The 27,095-nt window shown below is 38.7% G+C and overlaps 1 protein-coding gene across 26 annotated transcripts in view; it reads right to left on the reverse strand.

Annotated features, from left to right (window-relative positions):
* Positions 1-27,095, reverse strand: part of DTNA (dystrobrevin alpha) — a 403,482-nt gene that overhangs the window by 133,483 nt on the left and 242,904 nt on the right. For all 26 annotated transcript variants that reach the window (XM_050767211.1, XM_050767231.1, XM_050767223.1 and 23 more), the window contains one exon: positions 367-434. In XM_050767211.1, coding sequence (XP_050623168.1) covers positions 367-433 — 67 coding nt within the window. In that variant the 5' untranslated portion in view covers position 434. The remainder of the gene's footprint in view (positions 1-366; positions 435-27,095) is intronic.

Below are 27,095 nucleotides of genomic sequence, written 5' to 3' on the forward strand. Positions count from 1 at the left end.
CAGCTGCTATGACAGTGCAGGGGGATGAACACAGACTTTAAAGTTTAGTGGACTATATTAATGTCAATACTAAATAGTGTTTATCAAGTGTCTGTGTATGTGCACATATGTGTGAATGTAAATATAGAGGTCTATAAACATTTTCTTCCATATAAAATATACAGTCTAATAACAAATTAGGATGAATTACTGACTAACTGAACTCTTGCCAAGTAAGAAGTAAAAAAGGCCAAAATGTACACTTCATGAAAGGGACTTAGGATCCAAGGAAAAGTACAAGTATCATAAAGATAAGTGGTTATTTCTAGCCTTTCCATGAGTATTCAATGGAAACTACAGGGTGTTCCTTAAAAGATCCATACTTACTCATCTCTGCAAACAGCTGTCTTCTTTCTGCCATGGTATTTCCTCTTTTCCCACTATCTTCAATCATTCTATGAGACAAAATGGTTACAACACATATTATCCTCACGCTATTGAGGCAAGAAGCCATTTCTCTGTAAACATACTTGCTGTACTTGTGGCACAAACATATAGAAAACCTATTGAAAACCATTTGTTTTAAAAAGTGCAGCTTTACTTTTACTAACCTAAATTGCTGCACATATTTTTCCATATATATTATTGTTGTAGTTGTTGGAGGGGGTATAAAATTTTTATCGTCTAACATAAAAGTAACTACTGTAGCAAATGACCTTGTGCTATAACTAAATACAACCATCTACCATCTGTTAGGTGATTTGTTTCACATTCAGTTTCTCTTTCAATTTTAAGAATACCTAAGACTGGAGAACAGATATTGTGGATCCCATTCAACAGATGATGAAACCAAGAGTCTCATGAACTTGGTGAATGAAGGATGCAGACGTTTGGACTCTAAGACCATTATGGCTTCCATCTCATCCTGTTGCCAGTTGTTCCTTATGCACTCAAAACCTCAATTTATAAACAGGTAGTTTTCTAAATGTTCATTTCTAAGTTGAGTGTTTGGAACTTGCAACAGTTCCTGTACATAACAACTCCATGCAAGGTGGTTAGATTCAAATATCTTTCCTTAACCATACTATTGTCTGCAGTGGAACTATATAAAATATACTATTAAAATGCCAACAGTTAAAACACAGAATTAAAATATGATAGAAAAAATTAAAATTAAATAATGAGAAAGTTAATGGATATGTTTAGTCGTGTAGAGGGCTTTGGGCTAAATATCAAGAGTTTTAGAGGTTGATGGATTTGACTTTTTATTACATCTAATTAAACTTTTAAAAACCAAAGTTTCCTCTCATGTGCACATATATAGATGCACATGTATGTCTACCACACTGACTTCTGCCTTGATTCTCAGGCATAGTTAACAAAAGGTGTAGTTGCATGGGTTTTTTTTGCCTGTGCCTCTATGGCCTCTGCTCTTTCTCAAATCTAGGACTTTGTCTATGCTCTTTTCTGACAGGATCGTCTTCTCCCTATGCCAAGCCAACTTGCTGTCACCCTCAGCAAGGTGAGGTGTCAAATCTCAGTTTGTCTATCTTCCTCTGAAATCTTCCCCAACTTTCTACAACTGCCTGGGTTCGGTGCCTGTCCTCTGCATCTCCACAGCATGCATTGCCTTTCAATTCTGAGCACTCACTCAACAAACAGCACGTTCACCACAAAAAATAAGTTGGTGAGGTGATGGATATGTTAATTAGCTCGACTGACTTTTCCTACAATGTATACAGGGATCGACACATTACATTGTACCCCATAAATATACACAATAATTATCTACCAATTAAAAATAAATGAATGAAAATAAAACAGGCCTTTACTGAGTGCCTTTCATACTCCAGGAACCCTACTACACTTTGAGTGCCCCACAGCAATCAAGCCAGGATCACACTGTCCTATGAGCACATCACAGTGATCAAGTCAGGACCCGCTGTCCTCTGAGTGCACTACAGTGATCAAGTCACAGTGCTTGTCCTCAAGGTGCTTATACTGTAGTGGTAGAGATACAGAAGCATAAAAGCAATTAAGACACAATGAAGTAATTACAGCCATAGAAGTGGAAAGAAAGATGTGAACATGAGAGGGGTTGATTTCCTGAGGATAAATTTAACAAAACTACAGCAGAAGACTGCTCAAAAGGTAATGAGCTGTGTACAGAATGACTCAACTGAGGGTAAAATTTAAAATAAAAATGGTGGTAAAAGTGATGTTTATCAAATTGATTCAGTAGCCTGACCAGATGCTTTTATGGGTGAAGCCCATTGCCAGGAAGGGAAGGAAGGCTGTGGAACAGCTTTGGTTTATGGAGTCAAGGGAAGAGAGTGCACACATTCACAATGGGTTAGATAATATACCAGGGACTATCCTAAATAACTATTGAAAAGGAGTAGAGTTATTAATGAAGCTTCATCAATTTGGTAACAATTTGTTGCTGAATATGGTCAAAAACTTGCTTTTTATAAGATTTCATATATGCAGGTAAAGTTAGTATATAGATCTGGAAAAAAACACACCCTTCCTAATTCATATAACCTCATCTCCTTTATTTCAGAAGTGGGTAGATAATACTGACTTTCACAAAGTAGTATGAATATAGCTTCCAAAGTTTATTTCAAGAGCTCAGAAGTAGAGTTGAGGCAATAAGAAAGATAGAGGATAGAATGAGTGATGTGTTCCTGGATCTCTGTGTTAGAACGAGATGAAAAGAATGATTAAAAATAAATCACAAAGGATGGCAGTCCAGGGAGCTCTGATAGAAAATATCAGAGGTAAAGACTGGCATCTGAACTTGCAGGCCTTGCTGCTTGTACTACTTGTTTCGTGGTGTTGTGACAACTCTATTCCTATTTAACATTTTGTCTCTTTCTCTGTAAGGTTTTGAGAGCACTAACCTCACATATCTTAATTCTTCACAGTGCCCAGCAAAATCCAACCAACAAATGATATGGCCAGCTTGCATTTATTGAATAAATAATGAAAGAGAAAAAAAAAAAAAAAAGAGGAAAGAGAGAAAACAGCAAAACAAGCTAAGTTTGGTTTCCATGAAATGAACTTTCAGTTATATCTCCCAAATCTGACTTATAGAAGAGTGAAATTCAAATTGTACTAGTTTCAGAGATTAATTATTTGAAATGAGAGAAACTAATTTACATTGCTTATAATCTAGGACCATACATTTGAAAGCAAAATCAAGTCTTATGAAGAAGTTGAAAAAGATGCAAAGTACATTGATGTCAACTTTTGTTTTATTCCTAATTTTTTTTGATTAACTAACTCATAAAAGAACCATCATTAGTTACACAATAGGTATTAATTCTCACTTCTAGGACAAATGGGTACCTTGGAAGAGACAGGAAAAACCTCTGTGGTATGAAATAATAGAAGGCACAGAATATAATTATAAATATAAAAGAAAAATAACACACTTCTCATTTTACCCCCAGAATTTTCTGGGAAGTAGTGCAGTCAGATAAAATTGAGAATACTCACCTATTACCCATTGATCACAGTCGTAATAGTAAAAACGGGAGGCCTGCTAGATTACACTTTACACTGATTCAGTAGGGGGACTCTGGGACAAAGTAAGCTCATGCGTTCAACAGGCAGGGAGCACCACTGTGGGCTCCTTGGTTTCCAATTTAACTCTGATCAATGGGATCTGAGACACACAATGCCTGACTATATTCTCACTGCCTTGGAAAGAGAGAAGAGCATGTCATTCTGTAGGGAAAGGACCAGGTGCTTTTACAGAGAGCAGTTTTGTTTCTGAAATGAGGGAAGTTGACAAGGAACTCTGCTTTTCATGAATTTCAGTACAACAACAGCTGCCCAAAGTCATATGGAGGAGGTGAAGGGGAAGATAACCCATTTGTGATGACACTAATGTGTGCCACAGGGCACATGGCTCACCGATGAGCCCAATTTGGTCAGTTTCTGTTGCTCCTTCATGCACATAAGATGCTTGCAACCTTAGATTTTACAAGAAGATTATATAAATGTAAAAAGGGTGAAAAGAACTAACAGTGATAAATAAGTGATGAGCCCTGTCAGATGTTTCCTTTACTAAAGCTCAGTCCCACAAATTATACAGGACATATGTTGTTTTCACTTATAAGAACCCAACTATTCATTTACTTAAGAAATATTTATAAAGTAGCTATACTTTGTCAAATACACTGGTAGTTTCTTGAGACCCAAAGATTAATACAACATGATCCTTGTCTTCAAGAGGCTCGCAACTTTGAAAGGGGGAACAGATTTTTCTAACAAATAATTAAAATTTGGAGTAATATGTACCATAATGAAAATATGTACTGTTAGATGTAGTAGTTTATTTCTTGGATGATCTGAAAGAGGATCAAAGAAAGAGGGACTCTGAAACAGAATTTTAAAAGATAAATGGGAATTTTTTCAGATGAAAAAGAGTGGAGGAAGGGCAAATAAAATCGTGAAGAAAAGCCGGGAGCTTTGAAACAGGATGGTGCATTTGGGAACAGGCAGTTGCTCAATATTGCTGGGTGCAAGTGTGAGTGGAGACACTTCAGAGATTAACAGGCATCAAATCTAGAAAGCGATCCTTGTCATGTTTAGACAATACAGGGCTTTCCAGTCGAGGCTAGATGCCATCCAAGGTTTAAGTAGGAAATTGATGTATAGAGATTCAGGTTTAAGAAACAACTCCAGCATGGTGAATGGAAGGAAGACTGGGTAGGTAGGAGGGTAGGGGTGGGAGCACATGACTAAGGCAAGAGTCCAGTGAGTTGGATACTTCTGTGCTTCAGGAGTGAGACTCATGTCTTGCATTAAAGCATTGATTTGAGAGAGATTTAGAAGACACATTTGATAGGACTTGGTGACTGCCAGACCACATAGAGAATGGCAGACGAGAGGACCTCAGCTTTTTCTGTCCCATATTAGGAAATAATCTTTTGCCCCCATGGCATTAATGAATTTGTAGGAGGTGAAGTCACCAAGTCACCCTTCTTCAGAATGGTCATTAAAAGAGGGTTGCACCGCTGGACAGGGATGGTTCCCACTCTTTGCCCCCATGTATGGGGAAGGATGAAATAACAGTAAACCAATTCGGGAACCAGTAAGAAATAAAGAATAAATCCAAAGGTAGGGCACAGGGTGTTAGAATAAATGTGAACTATATTTTGGCATAGTGAAATGAATTCACACTGAAATATCACATCCTCAAGTTACTTCCTTCGTGGCACACCTTTCATCCAACACCATACATAATAAATGCATATTACTATTACACATGACATATCAGAAATTTTAAAGGCAGAAGCTGAAACTAATGGTGCCTTACATTTGTATAACTTATTAAAGATTATAAAATGCTTTTCCCTGTAACTTTGTGAGGAAGTCAAAAAGATACTACATTCTCAAGTTATAGCTAAGGAACTTAAGACTCAAGAAGGTAAAGTGGCTGCCTAAAAACCCTAAGGTATTTTCTGGCATGACAAGACATTGAATTCTCTTTTTTCTGTTAATTATTAAATCCCTAAGCTAGTATAGATTCCATTTACCAGTAATCTTGTTCCAGATGCTACTGTTCAACGCAAATTAAGTTGTTCTGAAATTGGTAAACTGAAAACAGTAAATAGGACTTGGTGATTAACGGGCCAAAAGGAGGATGGAGAAGGGTCACAGCTCTCTCAAACCTCACTGGGAAGTTCCTTTGTGTATTATTTCTTAATGGAATCTTCCTGTTTTAGGACATTGTTATACTGGAAATAATCAGGGAGATTAAAAGAATTCCCAGTGTCCGTATATATGTAAACCAGACACATAGAAACACACCAAGTCACACACTGATTCACAGTCTCGTGATTTAAATCCACAGAAGTGGGACAATGTTTTTGGAAACGTCTGGCTCTGCTTTGTTTTGCTCCACTTTAGCAAACACTTAAGCAGACTTTGGGTTTAATATGATGACAGCATTACCATGCTTTATTTTCCTACATTTTGCTCCAGGTGAAAGACAAGAAAATGCTGCGTTCAGCAATCCCCAACTGCTACACTCCCTGAAGTTAATAACCACAATGAAGGCCATTTCAAGCTACTTTCCTCCTTTAATTGATTTATTGGTGGCATATAAATGCCTGTTTCCATTTCTGTTAATGAGGAAGGCCTTTGATATTACTTTCTCAGATTTACATTCTAGTCCTAATCTTTGGCAATATAATAAAAAAGTATTCAGAGCTCTTTCCTGAGGCAAAATATAATTGCATTTGATTTTACTTCCTAGTCCTTTATCTAGATGAGCCCGTGACAGTACAAAAATGCTGTTACTAAAATACAAGGTTATAATGACTTTCTGACTTTGTCTTTTACTTTGCACGTCATCTTCTACTCTTGGAACTGGTGTCTTATTATTATTTTTTTTGGAGAGAGGTGCATGAGCTCACTACTTTAGTGTAGCGACCAGCTAGATGGGTTATCCAGGATTTGGTTTCCCTTATCAAGTGTCCAGCATAGTAGTTCTCAGCTATGACTGCCCCTCAGACTAGCCTGGAGACCTAATCAAAAATGCAAGTACCTGGAGCTACTGAATCTGGAGTTGGACCTGAGCATTCATACTAAGAGCTTCTTGAATGGGGGAAAGTTAAAAGCGTTCCCCCTGGGAACTGAAACTAAATAAAGGATGCCCACTTTCACCACTTCTATTCAACATAGTACTGAAAGACCTGGCCAGAGCAATCAGACAAGAGAAACAAATAAAGAGCATACAAATTGGAAAAGAGGAAATCAAACTGTTGTTCTTCACTAATGATGTGATTGCACACCTAGGAGGCCCTAAAGACTAGTCCAAAAAGCTCCTAGATCTGATTAATAAATTCAGTAAGGTCTTAGGATATAAAATCAATGTACCCAAATCAGTAGCACTGATATACACCAACAATGACCAAGCTGAGAACCAAATCCAGAACTCAATCCCTCTTACAGCAGCTGCAAATAAAATAAAACAAAATAAAATACTTATGAATATACTAAACCAAGGAAGTAAAAAATATCTACAAGGAAAACTACAAAACACTGCTGAAAGAAATCACAGACGACACAAATAGAAACATACCCCATGCTCATGGAGGGGTAGAATCAATATTGTGAAAATGACCATGGTGCCCAAAGAAATCTACAGATTCAATGCAGTTTCCATCAAAATACCATCATTGTTCTTTGCATAACTAGAAAATAAATCCCAAAATTCATATAGAACCATAAAAGAGCCCACATAGCCAAAGCAATACTAAGCAAGAAGAACAAATGGAGGTATCACATTACCCAACCTCAAATTAAACTACAAGACAATCATTACCAAAACAGTATGTTACTGGTGTAAAAATAAGCACATACCCTAGTGGAACAGAATAGAGAACTCAGAAATGAAGCCAAATACTTATAGCCAACTGATCTTCAACAAAGCATACAAAACGTAAATTAGAGAAAGGACACCCTATTTAATAAGTGGTGTTGGAAAATCTGGCAAGTCACATGTAGAAGAATGAAACTGGATCCTCATCTCTCACCTTATTAAGAAATCAACTCAACATGGATCAAAGACTTATCTCTAAGATCTGAAACCATAAAAATTCTAGAAGATAACATTGGAAAAACTCTTCTAGACATTAACCTAGGCAAAGAATGTATAATTAAGGCCTAAAAGCAAATGCAACAAAAACAAAAATAAATAAATGAGGCCTAATTAAACTAGAAAGCTTCTGCACAGCAAAAGAAATACTCAGCAGAATAAACAGAAAACCCACACAGTGGGAGAAAATCTCAAACTATGCATCTGACAAAGGACTAATATCCAGAATCTATAAGGATCTCAAACAAATCAGCAAGAAAATAACAACTAATCCCATCAAAAAGTGGGCAAAGAAAATGAATAGACAATTCTCAAAAGAAGATATACAAATGGCCGACAAACATATGAAAGAATGCTCAATCACTAATTATCAGGGAATGCAAATGAAAACCATAATGAGATACCACCTTACTTCTGCAAGAATGGCCATAATTAAAATGTCAAACAATAATAGACATTGGTGTGGATGTGGTGAAAGGGAACAATTTTACACTGCTACTGGGAATGTAAACTAGTACAACTGCTATGGAAAACACTATGGAGATCCCTTAAAGAACTAAAAGTGGAACTATCATTTGATCTAACAATCCCCAAAGGAAAAGAAGTCATTATATGAAAAAGACACAATTTGCAGCACAATTTGCAATTGCAAAGATACAGAACCAACCTAAGTGTCCATCAACCAAAGAGTGGATAAAGAAAATGTGGTATACATAACATATACACCATGGAATACTACTCAGCCATAAAACAAAATGAAATAATGTCTTTTGGAGCAACATGGATGGAGCTGGAGGCCATTATTCTTAGTGAAGTAACTTGGGAATGGAAAACCAATTATCGTATATCCACACTTAAAGTGAGAGCTAAGCTATGAGGATGCAAAGGCATAAGAATGACATAATGGACTTTGGGGACTCAGAGGAGAAGGCTGGTAGCGAGGCGAGGGATAAATTACTACATATTGTGTACAGTGTTTGCTTCTCAGGTGACGGGTACACCAAATCTCAGAAATAGTCACTAAAAAACATATCCATGTAACCAAAAACCACGTATACCCCCCAAAACTATTGAAATAATTTTTTTTCAAAACAAAACACCCTAAGTGCATCCAATACATGGTTAGGGTTGAGTGGAAATATGCTCGTTGAGTTTGAACATGAACTTACTTGTACAACGTTAGGTTGGAATTCTTATGCTGCTTTGCAATATGTTTCTATAACTCAAGACCCACTTTAAAATCTACTTTGAGCCAAGGGAGAAGATATTTTTTTCTTTTAGAGGAATATAAGTATACATAAACACATACATACATTGATATGGGTAACTAATGAGGCAAACTTTAAGAAACAGAAAAATGCCATTTAAAAAATGACAGAACCATTTTTATTCTCTACAGAACTACTCTCAGTGGTTCTTTCAAGTCAGGAAGAAACCTCTTGTTCTGGGTAAGAATGTACAAGTTGCTTAAGGACATTTGGTTTCATTTGATTCATTTGGCTTGGTAAGAGGCTAGGTACTTCTGCTTTATAGCAGCTGGTATCACATCACACCTCCCCTTACTATGAGGAAAGACTGCAGAGCCAGGCTGGGAGCAGATTGGCAAGGGTAGAAAGGAACTTTTTGGAAGGATGATGATCCAAATTCAGACTCTGTCATGCATGTGAGGTTCAAAGTTATTAGAGTATCTCAGAGGGACTGGGGAGCCCTGCCAAAGGTTGAGCTTGATCAAAAGGACCTCCAGAGTCCCTGTGGGGAGACTATCGTAGGCGGGGTCAGCTGTACTGCTGCCTTTAGAACTGCACCAGGACCTCAGATTTTTTTCAGATAATCATGTTTTATTCAATATGATGTATCTTGGGAAAATGACTGTGTACGTGTGTGCATCTGTATTTCTCACTAGCAATACTGTTATACACATAGGCCCACTTTGTCACAGGGGAATGAAGGCTGAGCCTCACACTGGAGAGAGGGGCTTTCTTGTCCTCCTGCTGGGGTAGCCAAGTCCTTGTCTTGGGGAAAGGGTATTAGGAAATGACTGCCTTCTGATCATTTGGCACTTTCTCAATTCAGCGTAGGCCATTACTATTCATAAAACATGTCTGTTTCTTTTTCCTACAGATTAAATAAATAAAAACAAATAATCTGCAGGATTAGGTATAAATGAAAAAAAAAAAACCCAAATAATTGAAAAGTTCCCCTCCCCAAATTAGAAGACTGTTTTTTATTAACCTTGCAATAAGACAACCTTGAAAGACAACCCTGAATTTTGTAATTGAATTTTTGAACTCCACTTATCAAAGTGGGGAGTATATTGTATATATGCATAAACATTTATAAAAGTAAAATATTTTGGAGTACTTTTAAAAATGTAATTCCAAAATTTTTTCAAGTGACTGAGCGAAACTTGGCATCCCAGCAAAGAGGCAACAGCACAAGCAGGTATTTAGCTGGCTAAGTGGTATGATGCTGCCTTGTCTATATTTTAAAGATTTTAGACCCTTTAATGAGCTGATGAAGGTATGGACCCCACCAAAATGTTCATGTCTATATACACACAACTAAAGGAATTACAGTTCTTGCATGGGCAGGTTTAGGAGAAGAAAGTCAGGATTTGGTGAGAATCAAAGGTAGTTTTATTTTATGTGGAGTGCCAACTATTAGTGAAATGGCAGCAGCCAATTACAGTGGACACATCTACAGAGCAACTGCCCATGGGACAGGGCAAGAAGGTTGCTGGCGACCTGCAAAGGCTAAGGTGGAAGAGTGATGGTGGGAGAAGGCGCTTCTCATACGCTGGGAACCAGAGTGCCTGGATACACAACCCAATATGATGGTCAGGCAGAAACTTGCATCCTGAAAATCCCAAGTGTTTTAGGACAGTATTAGCATGACTCTTGGTGCTTAAAGAATTCTAAACCATTGTTTGTTTTTGAAGATCTTAGAGTAGTAGAAAGAAATAGATCCTTCCTCGTCCAATTCTAATGTGCTGAACAAAAATACTGGGGCTGCTACTGGCCATGGGCTAATTGTGATCTGGGCTTCTGAAATTATGATTTCCATAGGAGAATTGGGGAAAATAGAGAGAGAGTAAAAGCGTAGCATTGAACTAGATGTAGGCTAGGGAGGCTTGTATGTTTTAACATTTTCTATCTTCTTTTTTTAGTGCAGAGTTTGGAGAGTTGGGAAGCAGAGAGGCAGGAGAATATATTGTTTTCTGCAATAGGACAAAATATCAGACTTCTGGGAGAAGAAATAATAATAAATAAGAATAGTAATAGCCACGACACTATTTAAAACAATTATCATTTTAAAAAGCTTATTATGTTCCGAGTACTATGCAGGCCCCTTCTCACTGTGTTCTTGTAAGAACACCATCATGTTGGTATTGTTAGTCTCATTTTACCAATGTGAAAACCAAGATTCAGAGAGATTAAGATGTTGCTTAAGTGGACAATTTAAGGTTTCAGACTAGACATGTCTGACTACAGATCCCACTGACCAAAATGGAATTGTATGAAAAAAGACTCAAAGGAACTGCCCTGTTTTTCCCGAGGGTACTGGTGGTGGGGCACTGCCCACACAGATGCACAGGGACATAGGCTAAAGCATAACTGAAGACATGTGTAAGTGAATTCCAGAGGGGAGCTGGGCAGGATGGGGTTCATGGTTTGTGCAATGGCCCATTTTTGCCAAGGAAAGAGACCTGTGAGCCATAAGTGCCTATCTCCTCTGCATTCCCCCATTTTCTTCCACCTCTCCTCTTCTTTCCATCTTATTCTCCCATTCTCTGCTCCAACTTTCCCTCCCTGCTCTTTGTTTTCCTTTCCTTAACTCTGTCCCTTTATTCACCTTCCTCATTTCTATGTGTATTATAGGGAATGTGACTAAAACTAACAAGCTCGACCAGGAAAGTATAGTGGGAAAAGAAATACCAAGAGAGTTCCTAACAGTCATGATATCCATGATGTGTGAATCCAACAGTGGCATGGTGCTTTATATCACTGTATACTCAGAGCACAGACGTGCCTTTGCACAGTCATGAAGATTCTTGAATGAATCAGTGAGGATGGAGGGGGTTACCATTTATTTGGGGTGATTTTTAGTGAAACTAGAAAATTCTCTTTAACATGAAACCTCTCATTTACTATGTATCACTGAGATGTATCTTGAAATTTCACCATGGGAAGTTTATTTTATGTCATTAATAAAGCAAATTTCCTTGGGAAAATCAGAATTCGTATATTTAATTTGGTTGCTTTCTTCTTCATACCTGCTTGAGATAAACACAGTGAAGAGGTGGCAATTTTGATTCACTGGGAAAAGGAAATAATAATGGCTCTTGCCTGCTTTCTGAGGAGTCTAGCTCTGGACGATACTCTCCAGAGGCCACAGAATGAAAGCATCTTTTGAGATAGGGAAGATGAGAGGGTCAACAGCAGATGAGGGCTAAGATGGGTGGGTGGGAGGATGTCAATATGACCATCACTGTATACCTACAGATTCAAGACCAATAGCAAAACTTAAGAGCACAGGGTTCCAAAGTCACTACAAGAAGGGTAGGAAAAGATGATAGAGTATGTCTATTAAAAATTTCTTTTACATCCCTTTCCTCCCTACTGATTCTACTATATGTTTCTGCAAACTTATTTGTACCAAAAATATTTTTAAAAAGTATCAAAAATTCTAGATTGCAGAAGGAGATATTTTGATTTTTAATAAACATGCATTTACAATGAGGACATAAGAGAACCTACATTTAACAAGTTTACAATCTAGTTTTATCTATCAGTAACATGTGGAATAGAGATAAATTCATAGCTAAATATGAAATTAATTAATATTATTCTATCTTTTCCTTCCACCACTTAAATTCTTTCTGTAGTGGATATCTTAGGCTGATAGAATATAAAACAACTTAGAAAATAGCAATATTTAGAAACAACCTAGAAAAAACAACATTGTAGGGACTCTGATGATCGTTATACAATGAAAACACAGATGCCAAAACTAAATAGGCCACATGGAAAAGAAACAGGCAGGGAGTATGAGCAGCCAAAAGTTATGGCTGCAAGATCTCCAGCAGTAAACAACGGCATTTTGCACACCATGGTTCCTTTTCCTAAGACCAGGGTTGACTGGCAATGACAGGAATACAGAATGGAAAGAGAAGAAACAGAGGCAGCCCTTATTTCTTGCCTCTGGATCTGTTCCTATAAATTATAAAGCTTTTAGTTATGTCCCTTCCATTGAAGAGAATTTTTTCTGAAATTAAGGGAAGACTGAGAGAAATGTGTTTCTTAAGAGTGCCATGGCTCTCATTTGGTGACTGCCAAGAATTTGAGTGAGGAAGAATAGCTGGTGGGAAGGAGCCTTCTTTTTCAGCCTTCCAGGCCTCCTGCATTGTCCCGGTGAGGCAGAGGCATGAATGCCTGGGTTATATAGCCGGAAGAGACCCTGAGATTCATTCACTGAATGTCATAACAATAATAATAAACATTTACTAAGTGTTTCTTCTATGTGAGTAGGCTCTGTACTAAGCATGTCACATGAATTATTTATTTCTTGTCCTAACTCTGAGAGAGGCCATACTATATTACCCTGTTTTTAAGAAGAGAAAACAAAGGCTGACGAAGTAGACAGAATAATGGACCCTCAGAGATGTTCACATCTTAAACCCCCCGAATTTGTGAATATGTTATCTTGACAAAAGGGACTTTATGGATGTGATTAGGTTAAGGATCTTGAAATGGAGAAATTAGCCTGAATTATCCTGGTGGGCCCAATGCAATTATTTGGAGTCCTCATAAAAGGCTGAGGATTTGAAGATGGAGGCAGAACCCACACACCAAGGAATGCGGGTGGCCTCCAGAAGCTAGAAGCGGCAAGGAAATGGGCTCTCCTCTAGAGCTTCCAGAAGGAACGCAGCCCTGCCAACACTCTAATTTTAGTACAGTAAGACCCACTTCAGACTTCTGGACCTCTGAACAGTAAGATAATACATTTGTGTTGTTTTAAGCCACTACACTGGTGGTTATTTGTTAGAGCAACAAGAGGAAACTAATACAACTGAGAAGGGTGAAGAAATTTTCATAAGATCACATTGCAGGTAGTCACAGAACCAGGATTTGTACTTAACAAGTCTCTCCGGAGGCTTCCTAGCCATCAGGCTGCACTACCTCCCTGTTCCTCCCTAGACTCTACTAGCTCCTAAGTATCCTTTAGAGAGGCCTACTGTGATTCCTAATTTTAATTTTATCTTCAAGTTAGTTGGTGTTATTATCCTCATTTTGTTGATGAGGAAACTCAGGCTTAGAGAACTGAAATTTAAAGCACTCAAATTTAAAGAACTCAAATTTGAACCCACGTCAGTCTAACTGACCTTTGTTCCAACTTTTAGCCTCTTCATCATATTGCTATTTGACTAATATTTATTATGTATCAGACATTACTCAATATTTAATAAATTGACTAATATCAGGAAAGTACAGACTAATAATATATTAACTAATATCAGACATGAATATTAGTGAATATTTATTGCATAGCTGATAAATGCCAGCATAAAACAGAAACTCAAATTTGAGTACTTTGGACCTTAGTAATTCTTGAAGACACCTAGAAGGCTCACAGAGGAGTCACCGTATCGACTATGCTCCAGGAATATTCTGCTCCAAAGGGTTGGTGATGAAATCCTTGGACATAAAGTTACCTTGATAAAAGCTTTGCAAACTCATGAGTTTCCTGATAAGAAGTAGCTAGGCTACACTCTGAAACCATTTAAGTGTCAATATATTTAGTTAGCTCTGATTGCTTAATTAATATGAACAAATTTAATAGAGGTAAATATAGCAAAGATTATTTTGAGGTTATTAAAATATCAGCCCACATATTTGGCTATCATGATAGAAGAATCATTGCAACCCCAATACCACATATCAAGAACTGCCTGAATGGGAGGATACCCTGCTTATTCTAGCTCAAATATTATGAAACATAAAAGTAGCTAGTTAGCCAAAGGGTACGAAAATGAAGTGCATGCTCCTGGGAACTTTATGATCCCCAAAAGCCAGTACCTCAGTGAATTACATTAACCTAATTAAAATATCACATCCTTTCATTATGTTATTCTTACCATAATATAAAGGACAAAGTTATATACAATACAATTATGTAGAAAATGGACTTGTGCAGACAACCAGAATACAAAGTTAATTTTTGTATTGTAATTCCACCAAGTTAGAGTTTGTAAATGGAACAAGTAAAAATACCCATACATACGTCATGCTCCTCTGATTCATGATGCCTGTGCCTCAAATCACCTCCATTCCACAGACACACTACTAGAAACAGTCACCAGGATACAAAATAAGACTGTAGCACATGAACAAAATATTTGTAGCCAAAAGGCATTAACACTACTGTGGACACTCTTTCTTTTCTTTTCTTTTTTTTTTTTTTGTTTTTGAGACAGGATCTCACCCTGTCACCTAGGCTGCAGTGCAGAGGTGCGATTACAGCTCACTGCAACCTTGACCTCCTGGGCTCAAATGATCCTCCCACCTCAGCCTCCCGAGTAGTGGGGAGCACAGGCGTGCACCGTCATGCCCTAATTTTTAATTTTTAAAGTTTTTTCATAGAGACAAGGTCTCACTATGTCACCCATGCTGGTCTCAAAACTCCTGGGCTCAGGATATCCTCCCACACTTTTGAGACCATAACAATCATGCTTGTGATGTGTCAATATGTGTCCACTCAGCAAATCTCTAAATACTGAAAGTACATGTTCCAGATTCCAGCTTCAGTGTCTGCATTTATGGAAACAAATGTCCCCGAACCTGGTGAGAACACAGCAAAAGGACTAATAAGCAGGAGGCTAAGTGTCCCAGAGTGAACAAGCAGTTCCTTTTTAACAAAGCCTTTTTCCCAGTGGTACTCAAGCCATTTCCTGATGGTTCTGGGCACACAGACAAGCAACCACCACTTCACTGTCCTTCAATGCACAGAGGCAATGATGCACTTAATAGCACCAGTGACTTCAAAGATTTAATGAGTCTAAACTACTACCTGGAAATGATTAGACGCTGAAAGAAATAACTACTAAAAAACTGTCCTATAAAAGCTCCCAAAAGGTGGTGAAAAGGATTCTGGGACTTAGAAAGTTTACTATATATGATGAATATCTACTTGGAACTCCCACAGTGTAGGAATCAATCTCAGAGATGCTCCCTTCCAGCTGAGAGCTGTTACATCATTAGGCTTGAAATATGAATCAGTCCTATCTCTTATATAAGGTCAGGACATCTCAAATAAAAGCCAGACCTGCATAACATGTCAGGGCAAACAAGAATGGTGTGTGAATAATGGAGTCACACCAAGAAGTTTCTCACCATTACTTCCCCTCTAGTAATAGGTATCTGTACTACTGTTCCCAACTTGATATTGTCACATGATAGGAACAATGGAACTCAGAAGTCAAGCAATAGGTCCATGGCTGCCTAGTGAAACAGCAAAGCCAAAGCCAGAATTTAACATTTTGGGGTCCTGGTTAGAGATGTTTTTCTGTTTTCTGATTTAGAGATCTATTTCTTTGAGCCAGCTCCTCCTTCTAGTGTAAAAAACACTTCAGAATGCCTATCATGAAATGAATATGGGATGTCAGGGATTGGGAAGGTGAGGAATGAGAGACTTGGAGTTTGCAAGTGATTGTCATAATTACAGGGGTCCCAGAAGTCCTTTCAAGGAAACAAGTCATTGCTCTATGGCACATCTGCCTGGAAATGTTTTAAAGTTTGGTTTTTATTCTCCAAGGTCCATTAATAGTCTGCAAAGCAGGCAAGCAAATGAGACTTTTGAATGACAAAGCTTTTTTTTTTCTAATTATACTTTAAGTTCTAGGGTACATGTGCACAATGTGCAGGTTTGTTACATATGTATACATGTGCCATGTGGTGTGCTGCACCAATTAACTCATCATTTACATTAGGTGTATCTCCTAATGCTATCCCTCCCCGCTCCCTGCTCCCCACAATAGGCCCCGGTGTGTGATGTTCCCCTTCCTGTGTCCAAGTGATCTCATTGTTCAATTCCCACCTGTGAGTGAGAACATGCGGTGCTTGGTTTTCTGTTCTTGCGACAGTTTGCTGAGAATAATGGTTCCCATCATTCTCAACCATCATTCTCGACAAAGCTTTTAAAAGTATGATGTGCCTTTGTTTGTCTAAACTTTAGGATTATACCAATATTTTATGGAAGTGTGTGAGGGGAAGACTGTGAGAGTTAAGAATAGAAAACGAACTAGACCTTGCACCTCCAAACAAGAAGACAATGATGATTACTTTAAGTTTTTAAATGTCACTTTTAAAGAAGGACAAATGTGTTTATTTTTAATATAAATCCCACTTATATCCTAATCACAGAGAATCAGTCATGCATATTTTAGTTAAAAAAGCCCAAGCGTAGTATTCCATGGTGTGCAACAATAGAAACAGGACTACTAGAGTGGGGAGGGAGGAAGGGGAGAAAGGGTTGAAAAACTAACTCTTGGGTACTATGCTCAGTACCTGGGTGATCATTCATACCCCCAAATCTCAGCATCATATCACATAATATACTCAGGTAGCAAGCCTGCACATATACCTACTGAATATAAAATAAAGGCTGCAAAAAAAGTTCAAGTGAATTATGCAGCTTTTCTCTGCAAAACTGGTCAGAAGTGATTTGTAACATGATCTCGGAAACTTTCTCTAGGCATGCATTCTGCACTAATCCTTCATTAATGTGCAGCTCCGGACTGTTAACTATGTATGCACAAAACGCTAGAGGTGTGCAAAAAGGCATGACTAGTAGACTGGCATTCCTCACCATCACGCGCTCTCCTCTATCAGACATCCTAAACTCTGAACACAGCACAGGGAGAGATTTGTCACATCGGGACAGCAGATAGAAGGAGAGGATAAAGAGACTAAGGTGCAGCTAAGAGGGAACAGGGTGAAGAAAGACGAGCAGAAGGAGAGTGGCCTCCAGCCCAGCTTCAACAAAGTGCCTGAACTCAGCCTGGTTTACTTGGTAATCTAGAGTTTTAGTAAATCATGTTCTAAATGGCAAAAAGCCAATATGGGCATCTTTGTTTTAAATGAAGTAAACATACTATGTTGCTTTGTTTCTGAGGCTCCTGGAATATCCTCCTCACTAGCTGGGCCTGTACTGTGTGTACCTTCCTCTGTTTAGATATTATGCCTCTATTTTGCAGCTCATATTACATGAGCTAATTTAGTAGACATGCTTGTTGTATCTGATGGCCTCTGGGGTCAACTAAGATGCTTTTTGAGAGAATGGCAAGGAAAAGCAGGATGGACTTCCTACTGCCTTTAATTTGAAGTCCCAAATCCTTAAAGTGGCTTTGTATGTCTGAGCCATCTGGTTCCTAGGCCCATGTCTCTGTGTTCACTCATATGTGCCTCAGGCCCTTTCCTTCTGCTGATCCCATTGCTTGGAATATTCTCTTTTCTCTTCACAGTGCATATCCTAACCACTCTTAGCCCTAAACCTGGCTAGTTCCAATAGGCATGTCTACCACAGTGCAGCTTTTCCTAATTTCTCTAATATACTCTAGTATATACTCGAATATACCCTTTTATGACATCCCCATAATTGTCTAACAGTTATAGCAATTGCAGTCATAAAATCTTTATGAAATGGTTTTTTGTTGGTGTCTGTTTTATTCATAGGACTGTCGGTTTCATGAAGGCGTGTCTCCATGATGTTCACTAGTGCCACTTGTGCCTAAAATGAGTGAAGTTAGGGAGCACTACACTGACTACAGCCGGGTCAGGTGGCTTATACTTCATAGTGGAGAAAAGAAAGAGCTCTGCGAGGACTCCTACGAACAGGACTTAAACAATGCAAGCAGTAATTACAGAATATAAATCCAACGGTATACACACAGGATGAATCGGAGAGGGAGGGAGACTAAAGCCTTGGAAGATTTGACCTGGAAGGGCTGGCAGTGAGAACTCACACATCGAGGCCTATTCCCAAGAACTGGGAGGCTTCGTTTCTCTAAGCATCCCTTGGTTGTATGCATTGTAAGAGGGAGGACACTAAGCAGATGATTCAGTTGGAGCTAAGGGAACTACTTAGAAAACAAGAGAGATCTTTCATTTGTATCCTTATGGCTTCAAAAATATTTATAAGGAACAGAAAAATGTGGTAAGGAGCAGACCGTCTTTAGAAGAAATAATTACTATTTCACTTAAGTGAGGCTTTACAATCACTTTACCAAGTAATTTTGTACACATATATCATTTCACATTTTAAACTATATGTTGTTTGTGGATATGAACTTAGATAACAGCCTTCATAGGTACAACTTGCCTCAATTTCCTTAATACATATTAGCTAGTGCTTCCTTTGATGATTAAGATAGCCTTTTATGTATAACATATACAGTACTGTTTCAGTTAAGCCCCAGATGATTAATTTTGGATAACTGAATATTTTCGAAGAATTCAAATATCCTTAGAATACTAATACTTTCACTATACACCTGTTTAAAAAATGAATACAAATGAACTTTTACTACTCCCTGGTTTTGAATGAAGCCCATTCTTCCCAAGCCATACAAGGTGAGAAATGCTGCCTGCACTATATGCCCTTCTCACAAAACCGATGTCCTGTGGCAAAGTAGGAAGATCAAATTATATGAAGAACAGGAACAAAGTTATCCCCCAGATTTTGTCATTTCTAGAACCAGACAGACTATTTTTAGGTTTTCTAAATCCATTACTGAATTTTCCATCATTACTTTTAAACAGGACCTATGCTCAGATGACTTGGTTGATTCACACGGTTTTTGGCCAAAATGTACTATGAACACTTTTTGGAGGTTCATAATATCATGTTTATTTTAATGCACAATTTTGAATATCCCAAGAACATACTGGGCAAATGTATTTTAATCCTAAGAAGTTCAAGGCATTTAAACGAGGCCTTAAATTTCAGAATACTGAGATTTTTACCTTTAAAAAGTTGACTTTATTGTCTCTGTCCACCCTACTGATTTTAGAACCCGGAATTCTGTCTGTACAATCTTCCATTTTTTCCCCTTATCTGTGACTCCATTTTAAGATCCATGACAAAATAGCTATGAAAAATAATGAAATTCCTCCTTTGGTGATAATATAAATGGGAAATGTACCTCCTGAAATGTTTTGCATGAGCGGATTTATTCATATTAATTATGGCTCATATATAATTCATTTGAAAAGATTCTCCTACAGCTTTTAGAAATGAAATCTCTAAAAAATGAAAACAAATGACAAATAGTGCATGCATACATATGCGTAATGTGTGAATACTCATTAGGGAAAGTAACATTTCAGAATTTAATGTGGTATTGCTCTCCTTTATAAGATTTATCAGTGTTAGCCAATCTGAAGGTGCAGCTACAAACTACAGTACTCAGTCATTAGTGTTTGTGAGAGCTCTTCACATGCAGGGCATTGAACCAGAATTTTCAACTTCACGGTATAGATGTCCTCTAGGTATATTTTCTGTATGTTGGACACTGTTTTCCTATTGGCTTCAATTGAATGAGAAATAAATTCCAAAGGTAGTAAAGTCAAAAGAAGTGGTGTCTCTGGGGGTGAGTTGGGGTGAGGATCCTGTGTGAGATAACAAAAGGAGATGAAGGTGAAGAAGTGGCTAGCTTCTCATGCACTGTTTTAGCCATCTTATTTGAAGAATACACCTTAACAGTTAGGTTGTGGGAGGGACAGCATTAGGAAAAGTAGCTAATGCATGCTGGGCTTAATAGCTAGGTAATGAGTTGATAGGTATAGTAAACCACAATGGCACATGTTTACCTATGTAACAAACCTGCACATCCTGCACATGTACTCCAGAACTAAAAATGAAAATAAAAATGTTAGGTCCAGAGACAGCTGCCTCTTCTGGCTGGTCCACAGAATGATAACGTGTTGCAACATGAGGCCAGGCAATGAAATAATGCAATGAACTGCAAAGAGTCACATGAATTAATAGTAATAATAATAATAAAAGAAAATCAACAGCAAAAAAATCCATTAAAAAATGTCTTTGTGCTCTTCTTGGTCTATAACACACATCCTTTAGTCCCTAAGAGCCTAGCATATAAGGTTGCCACACTTGGCAAACAGTTTTTTAGTATAGGTGTGATGGTTAATACTGAGTGTCAACTTGATTGGATTGAAGGATACAAACTATTGATCCTGCTTGTGTCTGTGAGGGTGCTGCCAAAGGAGATTAACATTTGAGTCAGTGGGCTGGGGAAGGCAGATCCACCCTTAATCTGGTAGCTACAATCTAATCAGCTGCTAGCAAATATAAGCAGGCAGAAAAACGTGAAAAGGAGACTTCCCTAGCCTCCTGGCCTACATCTTTCTCCTGTTCTGGATGCTTCCTGCTCTCAAACATCGGACTCCATGTTCTTCAGTTTTGGGACTTGGACTGGCTCTCCTTACACATGTATATATATGTGTGTGTATATATATATTCTATTAGTTCTGTCCTTCCAGAGAACCCTGACTAATACAGATTTTGGTACCAGGAGTGGTTCTAGAGGAAAAGAATATTAAGAATGGAGTTGTTTCATTGGTTTTGAGGTTTCTGGACTTGGCTGCTTAATATGATTAGACCACAGTATGCTAAGGACTCTACTTCTAATAGTATGGAGAACACTGATAGTCCTTGGTGTGAACTGTTTAGAGAGTTATGCAAAATAAATGCATTTAACACTCCTGATTCACCGCTCCTGAGAGGCAAGGAGTTTAGAGACTCTATACATAATACCTTTGACCATATGTGGAGAACCAAGGAACATAATGAAGCTGGTTGGTTACTTCTAACTTCAGTGGACAGAGTGATGAAAGAAAATGATGAACTCGGGGATTCTGTCTCCCAGCTTCAGAAGCAGATACTGAGCCTCAAATCTGCTAAGATTTCCCTGAGTGAGAGTCTTATCTCCTGTAGAGAAAGAGCTGAAATTGTGGAAAAACAGACACAAGCTCTTATCATGCAAGTGGCTGACCTGCAATGAAAGATGCATGCATAGCCTCACCAGCTGACTACTGTTAAAGTGAGGGCATTGAAATGGGACCCTGCAACTTGGAATGGGGACGTGTGGGAAGACTCTGATGAAACTGAGGACACTGAGTTTGTAAACTCTGATGAACCTTTTTTTTGCCAGAAGAGCTTTCCCATCCTCAGTAGAGGCAATATCCCATCTCTGACCCATACTGCCATCAGCCTTTCCACCTTTGTCTGAAGAGATAAACCCTGCACTGCCTGAGGCAACAGTGACTCTCCTGAGACAGTTGTCAAGCAAGATAATGTTGATTCTCCTCAGGAGCCACCCTCAATACCTCTGTTTGCTTCTAGACCTATAACTAAAGTCGCAGCAGTCCCGTACAGGTGAGGTTGAGAGTGTGACCCATGAGGAGGTGCTCTACACTCAAAAAGAACTGCTTGAGTGCTCTAATTTATATAAACAAAAATCTGGAGAACAGGCATGGGAATGGATCTTAAGGGTGTGGGATAAAAACATAGAGTTGGATCAGGATGAATTTTTTAATTTGGGCCCACTAAGTAGAAACTCTGCTTTTAATGTTGCAGCTCAGGGAGTTACAAAAGATTCTAATACTTTATTTGCTTGGTTAGTTGAAATATGATTAAAAGATGACCCATTGTGATTGAGCTGGAAATGCCTGATCTCCCAGGTTTAACATAAAGAAAGGGATCCAAAGGTTAGACAGATTGGGATGGTGGAGTGGATTAGTCACTTTAGACCTACCCATCACAGCTGGGGGGGTCTAGAAGATATACCCTGGACCAATGCCTTGTGAAATAGATTTGTGAGGGCAGCACCTGCATCTTTGAAGAGCCCTATAATTGCTCTTCTCTGTATGTCAGATCTAATGTTGGGAACTGCAGTCACTCAACTATAAAATTTAAATACAATGGGCATAATTGGATCTCGAGGTAGCAGTGTCCAAGTCAGCACTCAACCATCAAACGCATGGTGGGCATAGCTACCATAATGGACAGCAGAAGCAGAGCTTCAATCAGAATAGTCTGACTTGTGTAGTGCTCTGGCATTGGCTAATTAATCACGGTGTTCCTAGAAGTGAAACTGATAGGAAGCCTACTGCATTCCTACTTAATTTATACAAGAAGACAACTTCTAGGTCAAATGGACAAAAGACTAATTTGAATTATAAAACCAGAGAATCACAGTCCCTCAATCAATTTCCAGACTTGAGCCAGTTTGCAGACCCAGAACCCCTTGAATGAACGGGAGGCTGGCTCCTCTTGAGGAAGAACCCCACTACATTACTGACAATTTATGCAGTGAATCTTTCTCCCATTCTTCCCCCAAGGAGACTTCCAGCCTTTTACCAGGGTAACTGTGCACTGGGGAAAGGGAAATGATCAGACATTTCAGGGACTACTGGACACTGGCTCTGAGCTGACATTGATTCCAGGAGACCCAAAACGTCACTGTGGTCCTCTAGTTAAAATAGGGACTTATGGAGTTCAGGTAATTAATGGAGTTTTATCACAGGTCTGACTTGCAGTGGGTCCAGTGGGTCCCCGGACTCATCCTGTGGTCATTTCCCCAGTGCCAGAATGCATAATTGGCACAGACATACTTAGCAGCTGTCAGAACCCCCACAACAGGTATATCCCAAATATTGAATAGGACTCACTTATACTAAAAAATATTCACCATTTATCTGAAATTGCAATTTAACTGGGCCTCTTGTGCTTTATCTAATACTCCTACTAACATAGCACTTTAGACTTAGAAAATATTTGTTGGGTGATTTAATTTCCTTTGCTTGGGATTATAGAAGAGTGTCTTTTCCAGCTTGCTGATTTTTATTTTTGCCATGGATTTTTTTTTTAAATTCAAACGAATTCCATAACCTAAGTCAAGCTTCTAAAATGTAAGCAGGGAGGTGCTCTCACAGGGAAGGAGAACAGAACCCAGCTCAGTCCAGGTTGCATCCCTTGCTACTGTTTGACATTTGTTTCTTTAGCTTAGGCTTCTCATTTTAGATGAGGAAAGGAGGATCACAGAGGAAGGTGACTGCAAATCCAGTGTCTTTGCTTTGGATCACGATGTCTCGGCATATACAGGTGACTCTGCTGTATAAGAATGAGTTATATTCCTAGAGTTAATTTACAAGCTTCATTACAGCACAGAGCACATTGTCCTCTTCAGAAAAAAGCTATAACACTAAAGTTAGATTATTAGGCAATCCAACAAGTTAGCTGAAAAACAAAATACCCGCCATGAAAAATATAAGGGGGAAAAATAAACTATTTCAAATAAATTATGGCTAAGATAGGTTTTACTGGACTAGTCTGAAAATGTACTGATCATAGTGTTAGTGAGACAGTGTGGAAGCAGGCAAATAAATATTCTATTTTTTTTTTCAGCTTCAGGGATAATGATAAGTAGAACGTGAATAGGGAGGAGACTGATTGGGCTGTGAGAGTAGAAAATGCACAGAAATAATGAGTGAATAAAGAAATGGAGTCTCTGCTAATCTTTCCCAAACAGACAGCTGACAACGTTCCAACAACATCTTAAGTGTTTTCATCATCCCTCACGTGCCCTGTCATTTCTTTCTCCTATAAAGTCAAACCTCTAAAGAAAGAAAAACCCTCCACATTTAACACTCTCCATTTGTCCATTTATCTATTCATGAATACAATAAAGAGTTAAATATGTGGGCCAGGCACTGTACAAGGCACTGATGACACCCAGGTAAACAAGACAGAAACAGTTTCTGCCGTCAGGGAACTTCAGGAAGACATACATTAAGAGATGATTACACAAATAATTAAGTATAATTGTGATAAGTGACACTCAGAGATGTACAGTTACTGCAAACACTGGCTACCTAATACAGAATCATCATCATCATCATTTCTTCATTATGCACTTGCTATGTGCTGTACATTGTATAAAGTACTGTATATCCCTTTTATCTAAAATTCGCAAAATCTTGAAAAATAGCAAGGTAGAAATTATTACCGTTTTCAAAAGATAACAGATAACCCGTTTTTTCCTATTTATAGCTTTGAGAGGAGGCTTCCAGAGGAGGCCATTGGAAGACCCTTTGTTCTGGGCATCTTGATGCATTTGAGTATGAAAACTTGGAACAAGCACGGAAGAGAGCTAAATTTCTCTGCATGGTAAGAGGGAAAATATTTATGTTCCTAGGAAACAATCTAGAGGCATATGTGAAGAGTGAAAAAAGAAGACAGAGGTTTCTGGAGAGACAACAAAGGCTATGAGGCTTCCCACACCAGTCCTTGCCAACCCCAAACCTTCAGTGAAGGTATTGGACACACCAACATGAGTGGGCTCTTTGGTGGTCACTAGTGAAGGGACAGAGCTTCACTTGCAATTTGATAAAGGGTGAAAAAAGAATACAATGTACGTAGATATTAGGGTAAGAGGAATAACAGATTAGGGGACAGTAACCCTAAGATTCCCAAAGGTGGTGAAAAGGGTTCGAATTGGTTTGAGCCAACTTTACGTGAGCGCTCAAGGGACTAGGAAGTCCCAGCTGACAACTGGGTTATCCAAATGAGGACACACAGACACAGAGAGGTCCCAGAGCCACGGAAATTACTATATTTGAACCCAAATCTGACTCCAAGGTCTATATTCTTCCTACTTTGCCACGTTCCCTCAGTTTTTGTCAAGAAGAAAAAAGGGGCCACAATGCAACACTTCTGACCTGTGATTCTTGAAGGAATTAGCTCCAGACTAACCAGAGTACAGGCTGGCCATTCTCACATCAGAGCCCCCCAGCAACTGTGTACTGCTTTAACACTTCAAGTTTAAAGCACTTTTGCATACATTACCTCATGCATGGAATTTTACTTCTTCTGAATGAAGAACTAAATAAATTGTGCTAAATAAATCTCAAGCTGTTGTCAGTGCTTTTCACTACAAATTCCTCACCCAGCAGTTCCTCCATGGGTATTATCTGTTAAGTGCAGCTTTGCCCAGCGCGGTCACTCAGCTGGGGAGCAAATGCAGAACTTGGATTTGTTGTGCTGTAGACAGGCTTCAAGAGCAACTTGTACATCCTGTAGGCTTCGGAAAGAAAACTGGGGACACAGTGTCCTGGTTCAAGCAAATGCCTACATTTATTTTTGGAATTATTCCTTGGAACTGTGGAGAGATGAGTTTTTTCATGCAGAACCAAGGACAACAAACATCAAGGTTAAGGAAACACAAACCTTGAAGTCTTAAAGCTCTTCTCAACTTATCCAGTGTGTCCTGGAGGTTTAATCACTGGGTAGAGTAAATCCTCGGCAGGTATAAATAACCTTAGGTTTCTTTTAGATTGTCTGCTTTGGCTGGGGAACTGCCAGATCTACAATGACTGTTATTTCTGGTTGCCGTTTATGTCTCTCTACCTTGAATTTCCCATCTTCCGTATTTTCTTTGTGTCCTAATTTGGAGTGTGTTTACTTTTGTATCTTTGAGAGTGCCTCATATGCCATGGAAAATACTCTTTGAATGCCCAGTATGGAATGTGGCCAGCCTCCCTCAGAAGTTTTAAAAATTTGAATGTTAAATTATTTTAATATATTTGAATCCTACATCTGATTTTAATGTGTGAAAAATGTACAACATTGTACCTTAGTCACACACTCTGACATCCTGTTCTCTTACTTAGCTCTCCTCAGAGCAGGGTTCTGAAGGGAGAGAGCAGCAACTGGTCATGTATAGGAAGGTATTAAAACTTCTAGTTGCCCCCGTGCCATTTCTCACACACAGAAACGCAGAATGCCTCTCTCTGCCCCTTGATTGCAGGTAAAGCAGCCATAAGAACTCAAGAAAGACAAAACATTTTAGAGGGGAGGTTTGACGATGACACATTGTCATCAATCAGACACATTGAGTTTAAATCTCCTTGCTGCCATGTACTACCTGCATGTACTTGAGCAAATAACTTAAGTTTTTCTTACCCTCCATGTCCTTATTTGAAAGTGCACATAATAATTTACCTTATATAATTCCATGAGGACCGACTAAGATGATTTTGTAAGACATTTGGTATTATGCCTATGAGTTTCTGCCTTGACATTGGCATCATACTCTCTTTTCCATATTCCTTTTCCTCTTTTCTTTTCTCTCGTGAACTCTATGGGACTCTCTTCCAGGTAATTGTGGTGGGGCTGCCTGTGTTTTCCTTCAGACATAGAGATGCACAACTGAAGGGACCCTGGGTGTCAAAATCCCCCTCCCACTTGACCATGGTGACCATTCAGGGCTGTACACACACCCCAAGCCAGGCTTTGTCACTTACTTGCTGGGATCTTAGGATTATTAAGAAAAATCCCCTGCTGGGAAAGTGAAGCTAGTGGGGTGTGATTTGGTGGCTACTGGCAGCCATCTTACCTGCTGTTTGGGAAGCCTCCTTCCAGGAGC

The sequence above is a fragment of the Macaca thibetana genome, chromosome 18 (genome assembly GCF_024542745.1).
Source record: "Macaca thibetana thibetana isolate TM-01 chromosome 18, ASM2454274v1, whole genome shotgun sequence".
Classification (NCBI taxonomy): domain Eukaryota; kingdom Metazoa; phylum Chordata; class Mammalia; order Primates; family Cercopithecidae; genus Macaca; species Macaca thibetana.